This window comes from Opisthocomus hoazin, chromosome 5 (genome assembly GCF_030867145.1).
Source record: "Opisthocomus hoazin isolate bOpiHoa1 chromosome 5, bOpiHoa1.hap1, whole genome shotgun sequence".
Lineage (NCBI taxonomy): Eukaryota > Metazoa > Chordata > Aves > Opisthocomiformes > Opisthocomidae > Opisthocomus > Opisthocomus hoazin.
Window position 1 is genome coordinate 75,467,525 of NC_134418.1, and position 23,348 is coordinate 75,490,872.

Consider the following 23,348-nt stretch of genomic DNA (forward strand, 5'->3'; position numbering starts at 1 on the left):
GGTAATGGCTTTAAACTAAAAGAGGATAGATTTAGAGATAAGAAAGAAATTCTTCACCATGAGGGTGGTGAGGCACTGGCACAGGTTGCGCAGAGAAGCTAGGGCTGCCCCCTCCCTGGCAGTGTTCAAGACCAGGTTGGACAGGTCTTTGAGCAACCTGGTCTGGTGGAAGGTGTCCCTGCCTGTGGCGGGGGGGTGGAACTAGACAATCTATAAGGTCTCTCCCAACCCAAACCACTCTGATTTATAAAACAATAAACTACACATCTGAAGAAAGTAGCAAGTACTGTTAATAGCAGAACAGGAAAAAACTCACCAGTAGTCTTCTGATTTCAGAGGTGGAAGGTAGGAAAAGGAAGGTGCCTATACATGCAAGAAGGCTTTAGACAGACCACAGTACTTTAAAAATTGCTGTAATTTGTAGCAAGCATAAGCAATGTATCTATTTGGTTTGGAGTTGATTTTGTGAAATGACTTCAGCAGTATGTGATAAAATCTCTTAGCAAAAGTCATCTTAAAACCTACTGTAAGCCTCAGATGAAAATACTTTTTCATAGGGCAGGAGTGAGGGGTGGGAAGGGGTGCAGGAGAATTTGGCTGACAAGTAAAAATAACTTGCCTAAAATCCTTGTTTATCCTGCAGAGCTGAGGAGAATCTAATTTGTCAAGGTCCTGTGCAGCAACAGAGAACCTACACAGAAATTTAAGTGAAGGCGATAAGTAAAATGAATGTGGTAACATAGACCATGGAAGTTAACACGAAGGCAAACATTCTTCAGACTTTCAAACAATAAAACATCCAGATCCTAAAATTCTGAGCGAAATTACTTAGTTTATATTTCCCATTTCAGTCTTGCAATTACAAGCTGATCTAATACTATGGTTGCTTAATATAATATTATGAAATGCTGCTGTATCATGTAGATGTCTATGTAAAAACGTAATTTCATTTCTTTTACAATAATCAGTAGGAAAAAAAATTACAAAAATCTGTCGGTGTTTGACAAAAAGCTCGTCTGTAACTGAGACCATATACATTTGTGAATTCAAGTTACTAAACATTCAGCAGAGAATCATCTTAAACATTTTCATCTCGTAACAGCAGAAACGAAAAATTAGTGTCAAAGTTGGAGTATGACAGTGCATTTTCCCAGTTCAGTTACCCTGACATTCTACAGGGACTAAACACAATCTGCAAATGCAGCCGGGAGACCAGACTGAAGTGGACACTCTTTCACAAAAAGCCTTTCTCCTGTTGGGAGGGTTAGGTTCTGTAGCAAGCTCTGCATGCTTCTCTTGGAAGAGTAACAACTGCAGGTTCTTCCCATCCGCACATAAGAATGTTCAAATAAGCCAAGGCCACTGGATTTCTTGCTAAACTGAATTTCTTATTCCTTAGGATCTTTAAATGACAAATGCTAAGAAAGTGGAAATACAAAATGCAACCCAGCTTCACAGCCACATTCAAGTGGCAGAGCTCACCGCTTTTCATATTTTACACAACACCAGCACGCAAAATACTAATTTAGCAACAAACAGAATTAGAGCTGAAATGTATTTCGGAGTCTGTCTGAAAAGTATGCAAAGAGTGAAAACAAGAAACTTCCTGTTCATCTAACACAGGGAAGTTTTTTCCATGCAGAGCTCCGAAATCACCATTTCTAACCAATAAAAACCCCTGACATCTGCAATACAATTGTTTTTGTAAAACTCTACTTGGGAAAAGTATAATTGAAACGTGTGCTTGGAAACATTTTTCCCTATCCTATTAGAGGAAAAAAAAAAAAATGTCATCAGTAACAGGAATTCCCTGAAGAACTGGCACACTTTGAAGTCGCTATTGCTTTTATTTCACAGACCACCACCTGCCACTGTAAACGTATCAGCTAATCCCACCAAGAGAGCACTGCACCAGCTGGTGCACTTACCTACACCGATTCCAACCACCAGGGGAAAAAAAGAAGAAAATGAAAACACAGCTAATATTGTTAAATGCACAAATACCTAAAAATGTTTGCTGTCTGATACAGCAGCTTAAACAACAATAACAAAACTAGTCACAAAACCCTGAGGTTCTGCCACATCTGCTCCCCGGACATTTCTGCAATGTTCTCTTGCTGTAAATTTAATGGAACTTAACGTGGAGGAATGAACAGATTGCTCAGTGAGAGCATTTGTAGTTCAGTGGTTAACGTATAACATACCAGTTGTATATTAGAGCTGGAGTAAACTTAACTGGATCACTGATGTTTCCTCACACACACAGACTACAGATAATAGCACTGAAATCCTACACTACTCTCCGTTTCAAAACAAGGATGAACAGAGTTGTTAATGAGTTACAACAGTCATGTGATAACTAAATCCAAACGAAGGCTAACAGAAGAATTTCGAAGTTAAAAAGCAATCAGCACCACTGTTGTTTTTACCCTGTGGAGAGATAAGAAATTCACTCCAGTTTATACAGTATTACTTGTAGATTCCATCTGAAAGACCAACTTTTAATTCTCTGAAAATCCGAATTATTCCCAACTGAGGCAGTTACAGATGAAAGGACATATTTCAGTGATAACCTACAAATGGTGAAATGACAGGGAATTTTTCTTCAGTAAGCGCATACAAAACATTGCCAGGGTTCATACAGATTGCTTTATTAAAGAATAATTCAGTGCCATGGAAAAACAAGGCATAGTTTGCTTTATCAAGCAGACCACTGATCTAAGACTCCTGTCTACATTAGATTAAGCGACAATTTGGCAAGAAGTTTTAGAAATAGAAATAAGCATGCTAGCTAGAAACTAATGAACTTAAAACACAGTTGGATGTAAAAAAGCCCCACAACTTCACAGACAGGATGCGTTCAGCTGTACCACTAACTCAAATACTCATATTCTGTGTAGGTTTTTTCTGCTTGTTGTAGTAAAAGTTGGATAGTAAAAAAGAAATACAAAATTCCTCAAAATAAGAAACAGTAAGGTTTGCTTTTTTTTGCAACCCCAGCAGAAACTATCACAGAGTTTTTGCTTACTTTTGGCAAGGGTTTTTACTTGTAAAAATCTTTCTTGAAAAAATATACTGTCAAATTAACAATACAATAAAATAATTTACACAAACTAACCCTTTCATTTATGGTAACTAATTCAGCATCACAAAGCAACCAGCATTATTAAACCATGTGTGTTAGCACGTATGTCTCATGGAGACAAGTAATTTTGTTCTCATGTACAGATGAGCTGACTATGCAGTAAATCAGACCTGTAACAGTGCCTTCAGGTACACTGTTACAGAGCACTCATGCTCCTCCAGCACAGGCACTCATAGCCTCTTGTGGTGCACACTGAGTAGCCCAGAGTGGCATTAGCACACTAGAAAATAAGCCATGGATGTTGCCAACCTCTTTCAAAAATGAAGCCTGGTGGATTCAGCTGCAGCAGTTTGAGAGGTTACCACTCAGCTGCCAGCACTGAACGTTCTATGTTCACAACCCACAGTGCTATCTTCAAAGTAACAGTCACTGGGATTTTATTAATCTGTTTGCACTTGACTGCCTGAGTTATTTGAAGATACAACAGCCATGGTAGGAGGACTGCAGGTAGGACAGGCAGAAAACTTATCTTTAACCACTGCAGACATAGTAAGAGCTCCTTTGACAAAAGCTTGTTGTGGCCTACAGTGAACTCTGTGCTACGAGATGCTCTGCAGATCCAGTGACAGAAGTTAATCCTCCAAATAACTGACTTTGTTGATGAAGTTCAACACCAGGCCATTAAAGATAGCTATTCCATTTTTTTTTCCCAGCTTTTAAAGATACTAACTCGGAACATAAGGCAATAATCATTCTTATGCACAGTACACAAGCATCTAAACAACCTTACTTTTAAATGATACATTGATATCTGCTTTTATTACCCAATTATTTTATTCAAGTATACAAAGAATAATGAAAGTGTTTATGGCAAGACATCCTCATTTTACTCGCTACCCCCTTTTAACTTCTTCTAGCTCAAGTTTAGCAAAGATTCAATCAAATGATTAGCAAGCCACCAACTTAAGAAAATGATCAAACAGATCTCCAAATACCTGTGGAACAATGTCAAGATGCTTAAGTTTTATTACAAATGAATCTTGGTATCTCTAGACACAGGAAGAGAAAGTGCCAAAACCAGCTTTGTTAGCTGTAGGTAACTCATGCTCTGGGTATTCAGCTGCTCCTTTGCAGGGGGAAATATGCTACGGAAAGGGCAAGCACATAGCGTATTAGTGATGAGGAAATCACTCCAATTCAAATTAATTCAAAATTTATGGAGACCAGTGACGAGTGGAGTCCCTCAGGGGTCCGTACTGGGACCGGTGCTGTTCAATATATTTATCAATGACATGGACAGCGACATCGAGTGTACCCTCAGCAAGTTTGCAGATGACACCAAGCTGAGTGGTACGGTTGAGACACCAGAAGGACGGGGACCTGGACAAGCTGGAGAGGTGGGCCTGTGTGAACCTCATGAGGTTCAACAAGGCCAAGTGCAAGGTCCTACACCTGGGTCAGGGTAATTCCCGGTATCAATACAGGCTGGGGGATGAAAGGATCGAGAGCAGCCCTGCTGAGAGGGACTTGGGGGTACTGACAGACGAAAGGCTGGACATGAGCCGGCAATGTGCGCTGGCAGCCCAGAGGGCAAACCGTGTCCTGGGCTGCATCAAGAGAAGAGTGGCCAGCAGGTCGAGAGAGGTGATTCTGCCCCTCTACTCTGTTCTGGTAAGACCTCACCTGGAGTACTGTGTTCAGCTCTGGAGCCCTCAGCACAAGAAGGACATGGACCTGTTGGAGCAGGTCCAAAGGAGGGCTACAAAAATGATCCGAGGGCTGAAGCACCTCTCCTGTGAGGACAGGCTGAGAGAGTTGGGCTTGTTCAGCCTGGAGAAGAGAAGGCTGCGGGGAGACCTGATTGCAGCCTTTCAGTACTTAAAGGGAGCCTATAGGAAAGATGGGGACAATCTTTTTAGTAGAGACAGCAGTGACAGGATGAGGGGTAATGGTTTTAAACTAAAACAGGGTAGGTTTAGGCTAGATATAAGGAAGAAGTTCTTTACAATGAGGGTGGTGAAACACTGGAACGGGTTGCCCAGAGAGGTAGTGGAGGCCCCATCCCTGGAAACATTCAAGACCACGTTGGACAGGGCTCTGAGCAACCTGATCTAGTTAGTGGTGTCCCTGCTTCTGCGGGGGGGTTGGACTAGATGACCTCTAGGGGTCCCTTCCAACCCAAAACTTTCTATGATTCTATGATTCTATAACTTCTGCTACAAAAAACAGGTGACAGGAAGATTTCCAATTTTCTTCACACTCAGAGTCAACGCAATACTCCTTGAAGGCCTGTACTACCAAGGATGTTTGGATGTCCTCTCTAGTCAAACAGTCTCAGCTGTTGTGAAACAAGTTAGAAAGGTCCACAAGGAGATGCTCCTTATCTCTTAATTAAAGCCCTGAAATAGTCTCCACCACTCTTCAAACCCCCTTCCTTGCTTGTCAGCATTTGCATGTAATTTTGTTTTCTAGAGGAAAGAAAACCTGGACCAAATCTTAGAAAGACAAATATTCTCAAAATAAGTCTCGTGTAGAGGCAGAGTCCCTCCTGCTCCCTGCCCTGTATTCAAGATTTCTGCCAAATATGTTTTTAAATGGTGAAGCCAAGGTCCAGTTCAATGTTTACTACTCATCACTTTTAGTTACTTAGTTCTTATGAAAACAAACAGACTATAAGAGCCATCAGACATTTGGAACAACCATTTTTAAAAGTAACACATGGGGAACCTTAGCACTTTCCTCCTCGAAGTTTAGATGTTAATAGGACAAAAGAAATTAAATGCAATCTACTACTTGCTCAGTTGGTTGACTTAGCGAAGGGCTAGAAACCATGAAGTGAAACTGAGTGAATCCTGGAATTTTATTACATGCAGCACCTAGAAAAGAAAAGAAAGGAAAAAAGCATAATTTACTACACTTGGGTTTAGTGTCTCTGCCACTGTACTTTATCATCTAAAGACCCAGTTACTAATTTTACTACAATAGTGTAATTATTCTTTTACAATCTGTTTAACTCAAGACATCTTTAAAGTATTCAATTTTTAAGTAAAAATACAGTGCTACTGCCTGCTATAGTGCAATTAATGCCCATATAATACAATTCAAAACAGTAACGTAAGTTAGGAAAATCTCCCTCATGCTCTCTCTCTTTCAATCCTGATTAACTTAATGAGTTCCTCCAACACTAATCTCTTAAACACAGAACTATGGGAAATAAGAGATGAAAGAAGAGCAATAAGCAGTCTAACTAAATAAGCCATGTTGATTAGCAAATTATATTTCCTACTGATCTAAGAGTTCACTAATGAGATGTCTGGCGCAATGACTGATCTTGGACTGCTTTGAAGCTATGCTTAACAGTCACATTCTCCCTGCCTTATGCTCTATCTTGGGGAGGCATAAGCATTCTTTTTTAAAACCTTCATATTAATCACACACAGTCCAGGAAAACACAAGAAGATTGTAAATAGTTTTGACTTTTACTAAGACTTGCATAAATTTTGTGAGGAAAAATTAAAATATCTCAAGTCCACACTAGGACACAGCTGCCCTGCTAACCACCATTTGCTATTCTGAATGGCCAGTATTGCTGCAGTGTTTAAAGAATAATTAAAGACTTCTGCTTTGAAAGTCACCTTTTGTTTTGTACTTCCGTGATCTAGTTAGGGTCAACAGACACTGTTAAGCAAAATACATACCATAACTTCCAGTTGTATTGGCGCATATAACAGCGCCAAAGAACTTTGGAGCATACTTCTGGATTCTGGCAATAACTTTCTGACAGGCTACTGCTGGGTCTATTCCCATCCTCATATACTCCACAGCTTGATAACTGAAAAAAACCCAACCCCAAACCAGACAGTTAGTCATAGTTGTATATTCCAAAATACCATTGAGAGATGTTGATTCCTTTGAATAATGGAAACACATAATAAATAATCTTTAGCCAAACTTCATATTGGCAATTATTACTGAAGTTCTACATGAAAAGTAATTAGAAACAGGACTAAAAGACTGCAAGATGTCATCTATGTCATCTATTATTCTAAGGAAGGACCAAGCCCGGGATAACACTCTCATCATTTGCAGAAGAGGCTAAGCAACAGATCAGTTAAAGAACTGTAAAGAAGCCATTAAAGAGTTAGTGGCTTTTGTTTTTCATTGCATGATTAAGTCTGACATTAAAAGTTATTACTAGTTTTCAAAAGGCCATTGTCAAGATAATTTTTTGAAGAAAATTGACCTCTGATATTAAATTACTTATAAATTCTTGATTTCAGTAAGCATTAAAAAAATCTTTCAAAAAATCTTAAGTTTATCAGAAAACTGACACAATTTCCTTATTTTATGAATATGAAGGTACGATGTTTTGATCAAGACTTTAAGCCACTTTCAAATTTTTTTACAAGCCAATTTAAATAAAATTCTTACTCTAAATAAAGAGTAAAAAAACCACACTTCCTCTGTATCTACAGCATCATTAGACAAATTACTCTATGGGCATTGCTTGAGATGAATTCATTGCATTTCCAAAATGTCCTCAGAGACAAAAAAAAATTACTTTTGTTGTCATTTTCTTTCAGAACCTGAAGATTAAAATATAACACAATGTAACTTACAAGCAACACTAGATTTTGTTTTGATGAAAGATGCATATACCAAGAACAACTCGCGTTACACTAAGACACCTACAGACAGCACTAACTATAGATGTTACCAAAGTACCGCAGAAGAGAACTTTCCTTGCATTTTGAGACTCCCCATTATCTTTGATTTATTCTGACAATCAAATAGGTTCACGTTATCTCAAGATAACTATCTGAATATAAAGCTGTATTTCACAGGGGTCTCTCACTAATCAAAAACTCAGTAAGATGTTACCATGTCAAAGAAGGCGCACAGAAAATATTAGCAATTTTGCCCTTTATTTGACACTTCCTTCACTTCTGGCAAGTCAATTCTATGCTTTATTTTCACGTGGGAATATTTAAATAACACGGAATTAGGAAAGATCTGTATCTACAAGGAACCTGGGATTAACCATCTAGTCTGAGCTGATTTCTAACACCCATTGGTGTCAACACAAAATGTGTTAAGCATTACAGCCAAATCCTTCAGGCTGCTAAACTGTAACATAAGCTTTTATTGATTAACCTCATAGTGGAGCTCAACTCACTACTACTGCTGGTATCTGATACCTCAGGATAATTTCATTAAGTTGTCAATTACTTTTTATTTCAAGATTGTCTTGAAACTCATTGAGGACATCTGTAAATATGCAATAGCTAGCAGGCATTCTTAACTGCCAGAGTTTCAGAAAAAACACCCGAGTAATATGAAGGCCACTGCTACACATTCCTTCAAGCATTAGCACCCATTATGTTCAACACGGACTTCCATAACTCATTCCCGTTGAGATCAACCCACGAGAATGACTGTCAAGACTGAGTGACAAAAACAGCCATATTTTACACAGGTTATGCAACCACAATGACAGCACTAAAACACCACTTCCAGTTTCAAATTCGATGAAATTACAGAGGATTGTTACAGTGTCCACCCTCCTAAGTAATCTGAGACTCACCCCTCATCCTTTACAATTTATAACACTTATTTCCCACACAACAGAGCACTTTGGAGGAGAAAGTTAATCAGTCCTGTTAAAAAGCATGCAGACTGGGAATATGCTCACTACCTGCTGCCTGTTTGCTCGCAGCTTGGCAGTGTTAAGGGGATCTGTCATCACAACACTTAAGGATTCACTTCTTTTAAGACAGATCATACAGATGACTTGATTCTGTTACTGTTCTTTGCCCTTCCATTCCTTCCTTTACTCCCACTTCAGCAGCTAGTTAAGTCAGACTGTCTTTTTAATCAATTACTTGATTTGCTGAGTTCACATTTTGCTAGAGAAAGCTAGCAAAGTCTGCCCTAAGGACAAACCTGGGTAAGAAGCGCATCATGACGTCACCATCCCCGGTGGCTGCAGCTCCTCCGGCTGTACTATCTGCATAGGATCCTGCTCCAGCTATCGGGGAATCTCCTACACGGCTGTAGTGAACAATGCAAAAAAACCACAGAAAGTGGAAAATACAGAAAACTATAATTTACTAATTCCAGTGAGACTGCATTAATGTAATAGCTCTTGGCCTGATATTGGCAAGTTCTTATGATTTGGGCACACTTTTAACTTTGTCAACCTTACCTCCTCCAGCTGGGTTAGCATTAAACCCACAAGAGAACAGAACAGGTAAAGAGGTCACTCCACTGCAGTCAGAAGTCTTGCCTTAAAACTATGGATAAAAGTGATCTGTGATAACCTGACTGACCTGAGGCTTAGTCCACCTCCAGTGCATAACTGTTTGTTATTACACTGACTATCGTTAGGGCAGCAAGGTTTAGCCAGTGGGCAACAGTAAGCAGCTGGGGACATTAGTACATTCAATAATTTGTTGCTAAATCCAGAAGTTGTCTGACTTGGTTGACAGACAAGATTCCTAACTGGATAGAAAAAAAATCTGAGACAAAATGCAGGCCTGGGGCTCTGATTCTATGTACATTTCTTTGGAGACTGTGGACCTCTCTGAACTGCTCATTCGTCTCTGGTGCCTTGCCTTACAAGTTGCCTCACAACTGTGCCACTTGTTTGTGTCTCTGTATAGTGAATTAAGCCAGCTGAAAAACAAGCATTCTCTCAAACACAAATCATCTTGCAACTGAATCAGTTTCTCACTATTTGGATTTATGGTAGCGCCCAGAAATAAGCAAGGCCATTTTTGACCATTGCAATCCAAAACATATAACCTTTAGATAAGCTGAGCACAGCAAATGAGGTGAGGAAAAAAGCTTTTTTGTAAAACCAGTGATACTAACCCCGGAATTTTGTGGACTGCACCATTAGTGGATGTCCCAGCAGCAACAGTTCCACTCCCACCAATTACAACCATACCTAAAATTTTCAATAGGGATGAAACATATTCAGAAACACTCCTAAAAAATATTGTTAAACTGGCACTATGGTTATCAAACAGAACCACAATATCCAGACTATTAAAATTGCTGATACCCTGAAACACAGAAAAGTTGTGCTCTTAACAAAAAACAGTTCTTTGTAGAACACATTCGGAAACTTTCTGGGTGTACTACAGCAGGTCAGAATGGAATATAAAACAGTGAGTGCCACACTGTTCAGAGCTCTACGTTACTGCTGCCCAAGCCGCCACTGTCTCCTGATATACACCAATGCTAACGAGCAGACAAGTACCTGGTGTCATCACATCCTGCACCAGCACCATCAGAACAACAGTTTGGAAATTATAAATGGTGCTTGATGGAGATTTCAAAAAAAAAAAAAAAAAAAAGTCAGAAGGATGAGCTTAAATTTGGCAGAAGGTGAAATACTGCCTACTAAAGTAACAAGCATTACATGACAGGCAATTAAATGTGTGGATGAGCCTATCCCTTGCTCATTTTGTGGTGATAAGGAAGCCACTGCCTCATTAGAGAAGCTTAGATTGGCACTCAGAACAGGATTTGGGATCAGCTGCTTCTCCACAAAGCAAGATTTCATCTCTCTAAGAGAAGGCAGAAATTGCTGCTGGCATCAAACTCCAGTACAAAGCGAGAGCCAAGCAGCAGGATTTGAATTCTCGGAGCTCACTAAGCAGTACCTCTTTCTCATAGAAAAGTTTCCTGACCAGTAGAAGCTATAAGCATAGAGGCACTGACCAGGGCCACCATCAGGCTCTGCAAAAAGACTGGAAGGGCATCAGTTCCTACCAATTTCCTAAATGCATTCTGAATGAAGACAATTCTCAACATGTGTTAGTCAAGAAGACATTTCACACATAAAACAAACAACGGGGTACGAGAACTTGAAGTGCAAGTATAAGCACAATGATTTACTACAAAACAACTTAGGACTATTTAATGACACATTAATTCCTGAATTGTTTTTAACAGATTCCCCTCTCATCCTGACACTCCACAACTTCTGAGTTTTCTAGAACATATTGCAGACTAATATACACAATACAGTTATCCCAATAAGGACAGCTACCTACCTACTTCAGAATTCGGTAGGTTGCCCGCCTTGTGTAGCACATTAATCGGTTCTTAGTAGGGTGGACTGGAAGCAAAGAAGGCAGACTCACACTTGATATAACTTGTTAATTCTTGGTATTGCAAACATTGTCAGGCAAAAAGTTCTGAATTGCTAAGCTGAGAAACATCCAGACTAAAACAAAAAGTGTAAGTTTCAAGACTACAAAGTATAAAGCTTTGAAAGACGTGAATCTGTAACTGCTCCAGTCCTTTGTCTGATCTGCTCATTAATCATCTTATAGTCTTAGCAATTAACAGTCCTCAATCAGTAAACTCTTAGAAGTCTTTGAGGACTACTACTGTTAACGTGTTTTAAGCACAGTAGTTTCTGTCGAAATTTGTTGATTTAGTCAAAAGCCAGAATAGAAGAAAAATGAAAGTAAGCTTTATTTTATAAGTTTAAGGACTACTGACAAACATTGTTTTTGGCTGGCAACAAGACTAACTGTTTACTCATTTATTCCACCATTGCAAAGCCTTTCAGTTTGGTCTGACAGCTACAGGGGAGACTTGACCTAAGTTAACCATAATCAAGATAAAAATAATTATTTTTAAGCTTGATCAGTTTTCTAAGCATCCATAGCTGTCCAAGCAATTATGTCAAGGTATCTGAGGGAAAAGCAGTAGGGCAATGAACAAATAGCTAAGGACAAAAAAATGAAGCAAGGGGCTGTGCAGCCTGTGCACTGGGAAAAAAAAAACAACAACCCAAAACCAAATCCTACTTCTAGACACTACATCCTAACACATAAGTAATGCAATCTTGAAACCACTATCAATAGGAAATAATGGCTATATGAAATACTTTACTTTAAACTCAGTATGATTTAATCTGTAATGGAATCGGGGCGGGGGGGGGGGAAATCAGCATCAAAGTCACCAAAAGTTGTTACCAATAGTATCGTGATTATGAACACTTCTTTGTGAGGTGGTCTGTTCTTCTCTGTAAGTTACTTTTTCAGGCTGTTTGTATGGTCCACAGGATTTTGAAGAGTCTGGTACCACATTCTGTAATTATTGTGATTTGCATCAATAATATATTATGCTTCATTACAGATAAATTTAAAAATACTACAAACAATATCTATAATCTACTACACAAGTATCAGATACCCAATACTTCAATTATACAGTGGTACTGAAATCCCACAAGTTGTTTTGCTTAAAGAATAAAGACTGACTTCTGGTATTACATGGTAAAAAGCTTTTCCTACTAGCAAGTTATGTGTTCAATTAAAGACTCTCCTTTGCCCCAATGGCTGGTCAAAAAAAAAAAAAAAAAGCTCATTCTTCAGCAAAATGAAGAAAAATTCAAGCTAAAAAAACAACCAGATGAACTGAGCTTGTTTCACTAACGTCAAGACAAGGTTTTACTGCCAAGTCAGTATCGCAGTCAAGATATTTCTGCAACTGAAAAACAGAACATGTATTGAATGAAAATGGTTCAGCAATGCAGCATTTCATATCCACAGTGTACAAACACGTAGAAATCTGCAACACCAATCCCCAAACCAAACAAAACAACCCCAAAGCAACAAATCCACCTGACCACAACGGGCAAGTATAACGTGGACAGCTGCACTAATTTGATGTGTTCACAGGTCTGCATAACGCCTTTCTAACTATTTTAAGGACCTTAACTGCCACTGTAAAATTCTCTTTCAGGAATTTATACAGGCATTGCTTCATTTGGTTTGAGAAGTCCTGTCCAAATTTAGAGCTAAAAAAAAAAATATAATGTCCACATCAAAATACTACTGCAGCAAGGTCAAAACCAGCAGGATATAAGAAATAAGAGCTAGACACATACTCTTCCCGACTCTGTTAAATGCTTGGCAATTCCACATTTGTTCTGTTCAATATGAAAAACTTATTCTTCCTTCATGTGTAAAGCACAACTTCAATATAAGCTGAAAGGAAGAAGCAATGCTGCTTTGCTGCCTTTCTAAACCCGTCCTCACCACCACTGCACTGTACCTTCCAGTAGTTTGGCTGACAGCTTTGATTCAGCCACTGTGAAAACACCGCAAGAGATTTTTGGGTAGTTAAATCTTCATACGGAAACCCCATTCTTACTGCAAACAGGGAGGCTTGAAAAGCAACAACAAAACAAAAACCATAAAATATATAAATATGTGAATAAATTAATGATAATACATTCATGTAATGTTACCTAGAAAATCAAGAAATGCTGCATTCTCTATGGAGAAGTATGTCTTCAGAGAGCAGTATCTGCCATTACAGTGACATACACCTGCAGTAACAAACTCTCCCTTCACTGCCAGTATCAAATTTCCTTGATTCACTGTAACTATGTTAACACACATAAGTTTTACTATTGAAAGGGAAACAAATTCAACTCTGTTAATCAGCTGGATACAAACAACCTGGAGCAGGAGTGGCCTGGGCTGTGTGTGTCAGAAATATTTAAATAAATGATACAAATACTAGCTATTTTTCTTAAAAACTAGTCTTTTATGAAATAGTAACATAGCAGCATAACATTTGCCACTAAAACACTGATACTTGCAGAAATCAATCCACCAACTTACATCATATCACACTTCCTTGCAGCTTTAAAAGTGACTGCTTTCTTGTTTTGCAAATTAATACACTATGTGTCAAGGGAGCAGAAGAAATACCAACACAAGCAATGAAAGAGTGCTCCACTTCTGAGAATGGCTTTTATAGTTAGGGAAAGGGAAAAGAGATCAACTGTTCTTTCATCTTTTAGTTGTAGATACTTTTGATATTACCCAGTAACAGATACTGTTGATAGCTTCAGATGCTTGAACAATTTATATTACCTATCTTTGGTATTAATGTGACTACCATACATAGCTGAACAAGCTTCTCCAGTTCAAGAATTAAGAAAAGTCTTCAATTATTTTCGGACAGCTTTTCTGTGTTTTTCTTTAAAACTGACACAATGCAAAGTCTCTTTGCACTCAGAGCAAAAGGAAACAGACAGCTTCAATTAAACATACTTATTTTCCTATTTCTACAACAAACAGGCAGTTTTTTTGTTTTTATTATTCTTTTTTAAGGTGAAATTGTGCTTGTGTATGTTTGTCAGTCATTTTTTCATGACTTTTGAAGCCTCGTTTCTATTCCAGGAAGCAGAGTTGATCATTTTACTCTCTGAACTTTTTATTTGGATTATTGCTAGGACAAAAAGGGAAAACATCAGGCACACTGATAATGAAACTTTCCAACATACTGGAGACAAACTTGAAAATTTCCTGGCAGATGATAACCAAAATTATTGTTTTTTTCCTCACTTGTAATCATTCTGCACTGAATGCCCCTCACCAGACTCGGTTCTACATTGGTATCCATGGACTTTATTGGCAGTTTTCTATGACCCTTCCCAAAGAAATTAGGCAATGAACGGAGAAAGCATCTCTTAACACTGCACGAACTGAGCAGTGTGGTTATCCATATCTGTTCAACAAAACCTACACCAACTCGTTTCTATGTACACCATCGTCATTATAAACCTTAGCTGTAAAAACACACCAGTTTTCGTTATACTCTGGCTTATACCTACAACAGCAAGTGTAAAACAGGACATCAGTTTTCACTTGCATTAACTTTTTTTGTTCAACATATCACCACCACACTCTTATCGCCTTCATAAAGTACAGCTCAAGCTTTCATCACAGCTTGTGATTAACTAAAAACTGTTCACATATAACTCAAAGGATCAGCTTTGTCATGCAATGATACAGCAATTTCTTCACTTTCCCAATGTGAACTATTCCCAAAGCCTGTTTTAGCATGCTTTTTGGGGGGCAGAATAATGTAATTTATTAAATTTTCATTTATTGGGTGAAAATAATACAATATTACTTCAGACTTTAAAGGTTACAAATTATGAATTATTTTGTTCACTGGAAAATTATTTCAGCATTCCAGCCCCTGACTCAACTTTTCATTTCCAGACCTAGAACCTGCTGACTCACACTATCAGACATTTTTACTTTTTATTTACTAGTTTTGTTTGTTGTTTTTCCCCCCACACACTGAAAATACTGAATATGAAATAATTTTAAAAAAAGAGATAAAAGCACAGGTACAGACATTCTTCAAAGTTGAAAAAACTAGCAATTTTTCAGTTTCATCAATAATCAGAGGCATGGCTATTTCAAACACTTGCTGAAAGGACAACACAGCAGGGCACAGGCAATCCAGGAGGTTTCTGGAGAGCATCGATGACAACTTCCTGACACAAGGGACAGCAGAAGTGCCAACGAGGAGAGCTGCTCTGCTGGACCTCATATTTACAAACAAGGAAGGGCTTACTGGGGATGTGAAGGTCAAAGGCAGCCTTCGCTGCACTGACCATGATATGGATCAGGATCCTGAGAGGAGGGAGCAGGGCAAAAAGCAAGATCACAAGCCTGGACTTCAGGAGAACAGAATTTGAGGTCTACAGCTATCTGCTTGAAAAAGTCCTACTGCACATGGTCCTGGAGGGAAGAGGGGTCTGAGAAAGCTGCTTGATACTAAAGCATCACCACCTCCAAGATCAACAGCAGTCTATCCCAACAAGCAGGAAGCCAGGCGGCTTGCATGGATGAACAAGGAGTTCCTGGCAACCTCAAATATAAAAAGGAAGTATAAAGAAAGTGGAAGCAGGGCCAGGTAATCTGGAAGGAATACGAGACACCATCTAAGCACGCAGAAATGAGGTTAGGAAAGCCAAAGTCCACCTGAAGTTGAATCTGGCAAGAGATGTCAAAGGCAACAAGAAGGGCTTCTGTAAGTACCTGCATAGCAAAAGGAAGACTAGGGAAAATATGAGCATGCTGTAGACTGGGGCAGGGGCCCTGGTGACACAGGGCATGGAAAAGGCCGAGTTACTGAATGCCCTATTCACCTCAGTCTTTACTAATAAGACCAGCCTTCAGAAATCCAAGGCCACGGAGACCAGGGGAAAGTCTGGAGCCAGGAAGACTTTTCTTGGTGGAAGAGGATCAGGTTAGGGAATACTTCAGCATCTTGGACATACACTAATCCATGGGCCATGATGGGATGTAACCACTACTGCCAAGTGACCTAGCTGATGTCATTGCAAGACCACTCTCGTTTATCTTCAAACTATCATGGTGACTGGGAGCAATGCCCTAACACCAGAGAAAAGGAACTGCCATTCCTGTCTTCAAAAAAGGCAAGAAGTAGGACCCAAGGAACTAGAGGCCAGTCAGCCTCACCTCAATCACTGAGAAGGTGATGGAACAACTAATTCTGGAAATCACTTCCAAGCACACGAATGACAAGAAGGTGATTTGGAGTAGTCAGCATGGCTTCACAAAAGAGAAGTCATGCTTGATCAGCCTGCTAGCCATCTATAACGAAACAACTGGCTTGGTAGATGAGGGGAGAGCAGTGGATATTGTCTGCCTTGACTTACATAAGGCTTTTGACATTGTCTTCCACAAGATGCTTATAGAGAAGTTCATGAGTTACTGGCTGGATAATCAGTGATGTGGATTGGAAACTGGCTGCAGGGCTTAGCTCAAAGGGTGGTGATAAGCAGTGTGAAGTCCAGCTGGAGTTAGTAACTAGCAGTGTACCACTGGGTCAATGTTGGGCATAAAGAGGACAGAGCCAGGCTGTTTTCAGCAGTGCCTAGTGACAGGAGAAGAGGCAATGGGCACAAACTGAAACACAAAAGGTGAACAGCAGCAATCACTTCTATGCTCGGAGGGTGATTTCAGTTGCCCAGAGGTTGTGGATTCTCTCTCCTTGGAGGTATTTAAAATCCATCTGGACATGGTCCTGGGCAACCTGCTCTAGGCGGCCCTACGTGATCAGGGGGGTTGGACCAGATGACCTCCAGAGGTCCCTCCCAACCTTAACCATTCTGTGCTTCTGTAATACATCCTCTTCCTCAAGTTCTCTACGTACCACAGGTTTTAAAATACCTAAACATTTATTTTTTGAGTGAAAGTGAACAGATTGTAAAGACTATTCAGGCATCACGTAACTCTAGCAGATTCCATCCGTGTTTTTAACACTGAAAATGAAAATTTCATGTTACTTTCATTAAAGCTTTACTGTCAGGAACAGCATACTGGTCACACATTTAAAACCCATCAACTAAACAAAATTTATGCATGCCGCAGCTTTGTCTCCTCCTCTCTGATGTCAGCTACTCATAGAAATGAAATTTTAGGAGATAGGCAGACTTTCTTGGATTATATAACTAAATATATTCAAATAAAAGTGCAGTTACTTATTGGGGAAAAAAGTAAGGAATAACCTCAGCAACTTTGGATCTTGAATAAAAAAAGCCTGCCGAAATTATATACACTTATATGAAAAGGCTTTACTATTCTAGCTAGCTTTTCTGGTGAAAATGTAAATTTTTTTTTAGAAAAGAAACCATTGTTTCTCTCACATGCTGATTTAAAGGTTCAAATGTATTTTTCTGAAGCTGTAGCTCTGTTTTCTTTTTACCAATCTTCACCTGGTAAAGACAACTATAATTTCCTTTCTCCAAGTTCCTATTTCCACAGAAAATACATTCCGTCACAAGAAACACTGTTCTTTCCGAATTTCTCCACTGCTTTGATTCATTTGCTAACATTTATCACCATCTCAAATTTTTACTTGGATGTATCTTGAGCTTTCCTGTCTTTCTTTTGCCACTACTGCTAGATAGTTTCTTCTGAGGAAATTCTCACTGGCAGCAGGGACTCGGCATAACAGCCTTGTCCACATGAGTCCATTATGCAAACAGACATCTTTTTAGGCTGAAAAACGTATATTAAATCAGCACTTTAATTCATCCATTTCTTCATCTTTCTTATATTTTCTACCCAGTCTACCAATCAAAAGTTAAAAATATTTCGATAACAACCAATGACGGGGAAAGGAGTATTATGAGCATTTCTTCCTCCTCTGTTTAACACCTGACCAGTTTCTTTTTCAGCATCACCTGTGATATCTCCTTTACCAAAGCCACTTGTAACCTAAGCAAGGCCTATTGCACGAATTAAACAGAATCTGCAGATCTCTCTCTTTTCAGACCTTCTGTCAAACACTGTCCTCACCTCCCTCTATTGCCCTATTTTACTCCATCAAAAAACTGCTGTTGCACTTATTTCTCTATCATTCTGTACACATTAATTCCTTCAAGAATCTTTTATCTTTTCTTATCAGTTTCAAAGCACTTGTCTCACCTTCAATGCTCAGATGTCAATTTCCACACATCTCCACACTTCTTTCTGTGCAGGCACATACATTTTAAAAGTACTTAACTGGGAGCCAAGCAGCCTTCCACTCACTACTCATATACCTCCCTGGAATGTACATTTTTTTGTACATTTTGTTTTGAAACCAGCATTACGCTAACAGCAGCAGCTCATATTTTAAAAGCTCATCTGTTCCTTGAGTTTGCTATCACTCTTTTATTGTGCCTAGGAGTACAGCCCCTAATGTGATTTTTTTATATTCAAGTTCTCACTAATATTTTTGAACTATGAAAGACACCATTCATGCTCAATATATACTAAAACAGTAAAATGAAACTAATGTCTTAATTCTGTCATTCTGTCAAAAAAAGTTATTCCATGGTTTTAAATGAAATGTTTACATCTAAGAGCTCCTGTAGTGTCTTGTATCAAATCATCTTGGATACCTTTGACACCAGTGATATTAGCAAAGCCTTGGGATTACAAGTTCATATTTGCAGTTACATCTGTGCAAAGACTATAAAAATGTATTTTTCTTTTCATGTGCAAAAATAATGGAATACAACCTAGTTCATAACTTCTGAATTATTTGACTAGATTCATTTGATTGTCAGGGAATCCTTCCACCTATGTTACCAAGATTAATGTATGGCAATTTTAACAGGAAGTGTTTTAAGAGGAGGGTATGACTTGGAAACAGTTAGAAGAATAATTACCTGACTCTCCCACTAATAATGTATGTTTAGTGAATTCAATGACCTTTCGCGCTACACCAATTGCATTTTTTACACGCCTGAGATCCGCAACTGCCCCAACTTCCATAGTATTGCTGGAAATAAGAAATATTTAAACTTATTAAAAATACAAAAATAATTGTACATTTAGATAAAATCTGTTCTCATCTGAATTAGAAAGCTTGCTCCTTTAACATATTGCTTTATTTGTTCTATGCCACAGACATGGCATCAGACTAGCAGAGAAAAACTTCATACATTTACTGTTTCCTTTCACAGGCATGGGGATGTTGCTCATGTAACAGTAACTCCATCCACAGTAATATTTTCAGTAGAGTAACTATTTTGTTACATAAACTCATAACATGAACCAAATACTTGCAATTACTTTTTAATCAGGACAGCTTTAAATGGTAAATATATTACAGAAGACAATTGCTTCAGAAGTGAAATATTTACGGAACGAATCTAAAGGGAAAGCTTAAAATGCTACAAACCATCTGCTTTGCAACTACTATATATAGAGCTGGATTCCTGCACAACATGTAAACATTCAGTAACAAACACACTTAGCTACTCTGCCATCAATTAGTTAAGTGTTCTTTCTAGTTCCACAAGTTAACATAGAACTTGTCCCACAGTTAGCTCTAAACCAGCAAGATCTCTATAACAACTGTTACATTAACATGTGCCAAAAATGACAGGTATCATTCTTTTGTCCATGTAGTTTTCTTACCCATTCATAATCATTGCATCCAGTGTTGTTTCACCACTTTCATCTGGGCTTCCTCCATATCCCACACTCCCATCACATTGGTCAATCTCACACTGACCACAGCCTCTCTCAACTGCATCCAGCTCAGAACCTCCTGACTGTAAAACTCTCCAAGCTGTAATCAACACAAATAATTAAATGTCACCAATGAAAAGAGTCTCCACTACTGCTTTAAAGAATGTTCTAAAGATGGACATGATGAAGATGCACTATGTAAATGGATTAGAAAAGTAAACTATAACTTACAGGTGAAATAAAGCAAAAAAATATAAATACATTCAAAAGAACATAAAGCATTCTAAATACTGTTTTTCTTGCATATCTGACTAGCCTTTCTGACTGAAAAGTGAAGCTTTTGGGAATACCTTTTGGGAAGGTGTTATTTACTATCATCACAACGTCTACACATTAAATAACCTCCTCTGTCCAGAACCAACCATTACTTTATCACTGTTTATTTAAAGCCTTTCAGGGGCAGGAAGACGGGAAAGCAAAACTTTTCATCTCAAAAAAAAAACAAGTTAAAACAAGTAGCCCTCAAGAACTCCATATGAGAATACTAAGTGTCCAGCTGCAGAATAAAGATGTAAGCCTACATCAGTAACTACATAAGAACAAAAAGAAAGTGGAAATGATATACAAGAAATTATAGTCTCCACATTCCCCTGTTCAACCCTTAGTCTTCTGTTCTTCAGGATCTAGCTCACGGTGCAATTTCGTAAGACATTACAGACGTGCCAAATGACATGACTTCAACAAACTGCGCCTGAAGGCTTTGCACGTATGACATTTCACAAGGTTGGACCTCAGGCAAGATATTCCAAGATGCCATAGCCTGCTGCCACTGACAGTTGCAACTCTGCTTCCTCCTCCTTGTGCTGGCTCTAGTGCTCGGTCATCTGCCAGACCCAGCACAGGGGGGGCAGCAGCAGTGTATAGCCCAGCTCTTTCTGGCAGAAGTAGACTATCGCACTGTCTCAGCCATCTCCAGAAGCCTTATCTTCAGAAACGCTGCAGGCACCAAGGAAAACTGCCTGCACCAAGGAAAAAGTAAGACTTAATACCTAGCATCCAACTCCAGATATGCTTGTCTTTATAATAAACTTCAGTGTGAGGAGTACTACTCCAGTTGCCGTTACCTTTAATGCTGTGAGTAGCTTAACATAAGGTTTCAGAAGGTGGAAAGCAAGGGCCTTGCAGTTTTCATGACTGTATTTCACTTCTGACCTATACAAAGCTTTACAGGTAACCCATTTCACTGGCAAAGCTTCCATAATAAGGGGTTATTTACAACCCAACTATGCTAAAAGAGCCTATGACTCTTCAAATCAGCATCCACGACTAATTTATGTTGCCATAGGAAAACCTGCTTTGACTGCCAGTAACATATCACAACACAGAGCTCCAAACCCATAAAAACATAATATTCAGAACTATCTAAATCTTTGGGGGCAAGAATGAATCTCAGAAGGGCACCATTAAAAACCAGTCACCATTGCGAACAGCCACAAGAACGTAAACCACATTATTAGTGAAAGAACGTTCTTAGCCAAGCTTTTCCACAGCTCATACACACCCCCCCTCCTTTTTTTTTTTTCTCTTTTTAAAGGTATTTCTCCCAGCCTTCACGGGTTCAGCGCCCACTCGCCGGCTCCTGGGCCACACCAGGGCCGAGGCACGCACAGCCACCAACGCAGACGGGAGCTCGGGGGCCGGGCCCTTCCACCACGGAGCCGGCCCGGCCCAGCTCCCCCGAGGCCCGGCGCAGGCCCCCCCGCCGGTACCGGGCCGCGCGTTGCCCGTGAGGGGAGCGGGCGGGAGGGGAGCCGGGCCCGCTGCAGCCAGCGCCGTTTAACGGAGAGTTGCGCCTAAGAGACTTCTTCGGTTTTTAAGCCAACGCGCAGGGCCCGCGCCGGCCCCTCAGCGGGAGGGGGCACCGGGAGGAGCACCGAGCAACCGGCGCTTCCCTGCCCTGCTCTGCTCTGCTCTGCTCTGCTCTGCCCCACCCGGCCCGGCCCGGCCCCCCGCCGGGGCACCTGTCTCGGCGGCCTTCCTAAACGCCCAGGTGTTGATGACTACGGGCAGGGCGGCGGCCGAGGCGGCGCCCGCCAGCTGCAACGCGACGAGCGAGAGGGCCGCGACCATCCCCCGCCGCCGGGCCCCGCCGCCGCCTCCCGCCGCCATCGCCGCCGCGCCCGGCCCCCGCAGCGCCGCCACCGACCCGGCGGCCGTGCATGCGCACACGGCCCCGCCGCGGCGGAGCGATACGGGAGCGGCCGGGCCGCAGAGCGCGGCGGCGGGCGCTGCCCCTTCCGGGGGAGTGATGTGGCTTGCTAAGTAGTCCCTGGACTGCTCTTGGCTCCTGAGGAACGTTTGTGTGCCGAGGGAAAGTCTCAGTGCCTCCCGGCCAAGGCCCGGAGCAGATTAAAATGCAATTTATTGTGTGTGGGGGTGCGTGCTAAAGGCGGCCTCCTTGTGCGGAGGTCGCAGCCCGCCGATGGCATCTGGAGCATGGCTGATGGGCTGCGGTGGCGGACGCCGGGCGGGGCCGTGGGTGCCGGCGGAGGCCCCGAGCAGGGACGAAGCGTGTGTGGAAGCCGTGGGCACGTGTGACCGTGAAGTTCCTGTGGGGCAGCTTCATGTACCACCAGATTAATGTGCACGTTGTCGCCAAAAGTGGACGGCACAGAGACGTGTCTGCAAGGGCTGCATTTTGGGGTCTGCTATAGCGCCTATGGAAGGGTTTGTAAGAAGCAGTACTTTGTAGAAAACATAAAACGTATAACAAGTATTTTCTTAATTCCGCTGCCATTCAAGCTTTTTATTCCAAACCATCAGCAATGGTTTGAAGCCGTCTGACGCGTTGCTGTAGTATCCCGGCTGCTGTCTGGCCTGCAGGCCCGCTGGCTGCCGGCGTGACACACTGAGCTGTGTGCAGGGCTGATTACGTTCAAGCAGTCGCTGATCATCACCCCGCCATTATTTCCAAATAACGTGAAAAAAGGTGGCTTCTGCTTCTGCCAGAGGAAATGGGTATAAAATAAACTTTTTTTTTTCTTTTTCAGCTCGTTCTTGTTGCTCCTTTTCAATATATGATGGGCCAAACTCAATTACACTTTACCAGCAATGTCACTGGTCTTGTATTTGCAGTAAGAGGAGATACTTGGACCTCGTGTGTGACAAGCTCAAGCTTGTAGGCGTGCATAAATTGTAAGCATACCCAAGCTGGGTTGAAAAGCCTGAAGCAATATTATTTTTATTATAACAGAGCCATCCACAGACTTTGGAATTAAATGGTTGTCACAAAAGAAATGTATTATCATGTACTACAGAAGTCACAAAATAATACTGCAGTATTGAGTTTGACTTTAGTAATAGTATGGCCTTAGTTTCAGCCAGTTCCCAAAAGCATAACTACAAGTAGTCTAGAGAAACCTTTACTCAAGTAA

The 23,348-nt window shown here is 40.5% G+C and overlaps 1 protein-coding gene across 1 annotated transcript; it reads right to left on the reverse strand.

Annotated features, from left to right (window-relative positions):
• Window positions 1-2,635: 2,635 nt before the first annotated feature.
• Window positions 2,636-22,083, reverse strand: AGA (aspartylglucosaminidase). Its single transcript, XM_075421786.1, has 9 exons — window positions 21,936-22,083; window positions 19,861-20,014; window positions 19,107-19,219; window positions 13,166-13,278; window positions 12,082-12,196; window positions 9,959-10,034; window positions 9,029-9,136; window positions 6,784-6,917; window positions 2,636-5,961 (listed from the first exon to the last, which is right to left on the reverse strand). Exons 1-9 carry the CDS (start codon window positions 22,081-22,083, stop codon window positions 5,861-5,863), a joined length of 1,062 nt encoding a protein of 353 aa, XP_075277901.1. The 3' UTR covers window positions 2,636-5,860.
• Between the last annotated feature and the right edge of the window lie 1,265 nt (window positions 22,084-23,348).

What these genes read in the sequence shown, in the direction of transcription:
- AGA (XM_075421786.1), bottom strand. Translation starts at nt 22,083, where the DNA reads ATGGCGGCGGGAGGCGGCGGCGGGGCCCGGCGGCGGGGGATGGTCGCG. An exon ending in ATTATTAGTGGGAGAGTCAG is followed by an intron (nt 13,279 to 19,106) that starts GTAATTATTCTT and finishes TTGCTTTTCAAG; the next exon opens with CCTCCCTGTTTGCAGTAAGA. An exon ending in ATGATGCGCTTCTTACCCAG is followed by an intron (nt 6,918 to 9,028) that starts GTTTGTCCTTAG and finishes GGTTTTTTTCAG; the next exon opens with TTATCAAGCTGTGGAGTATA.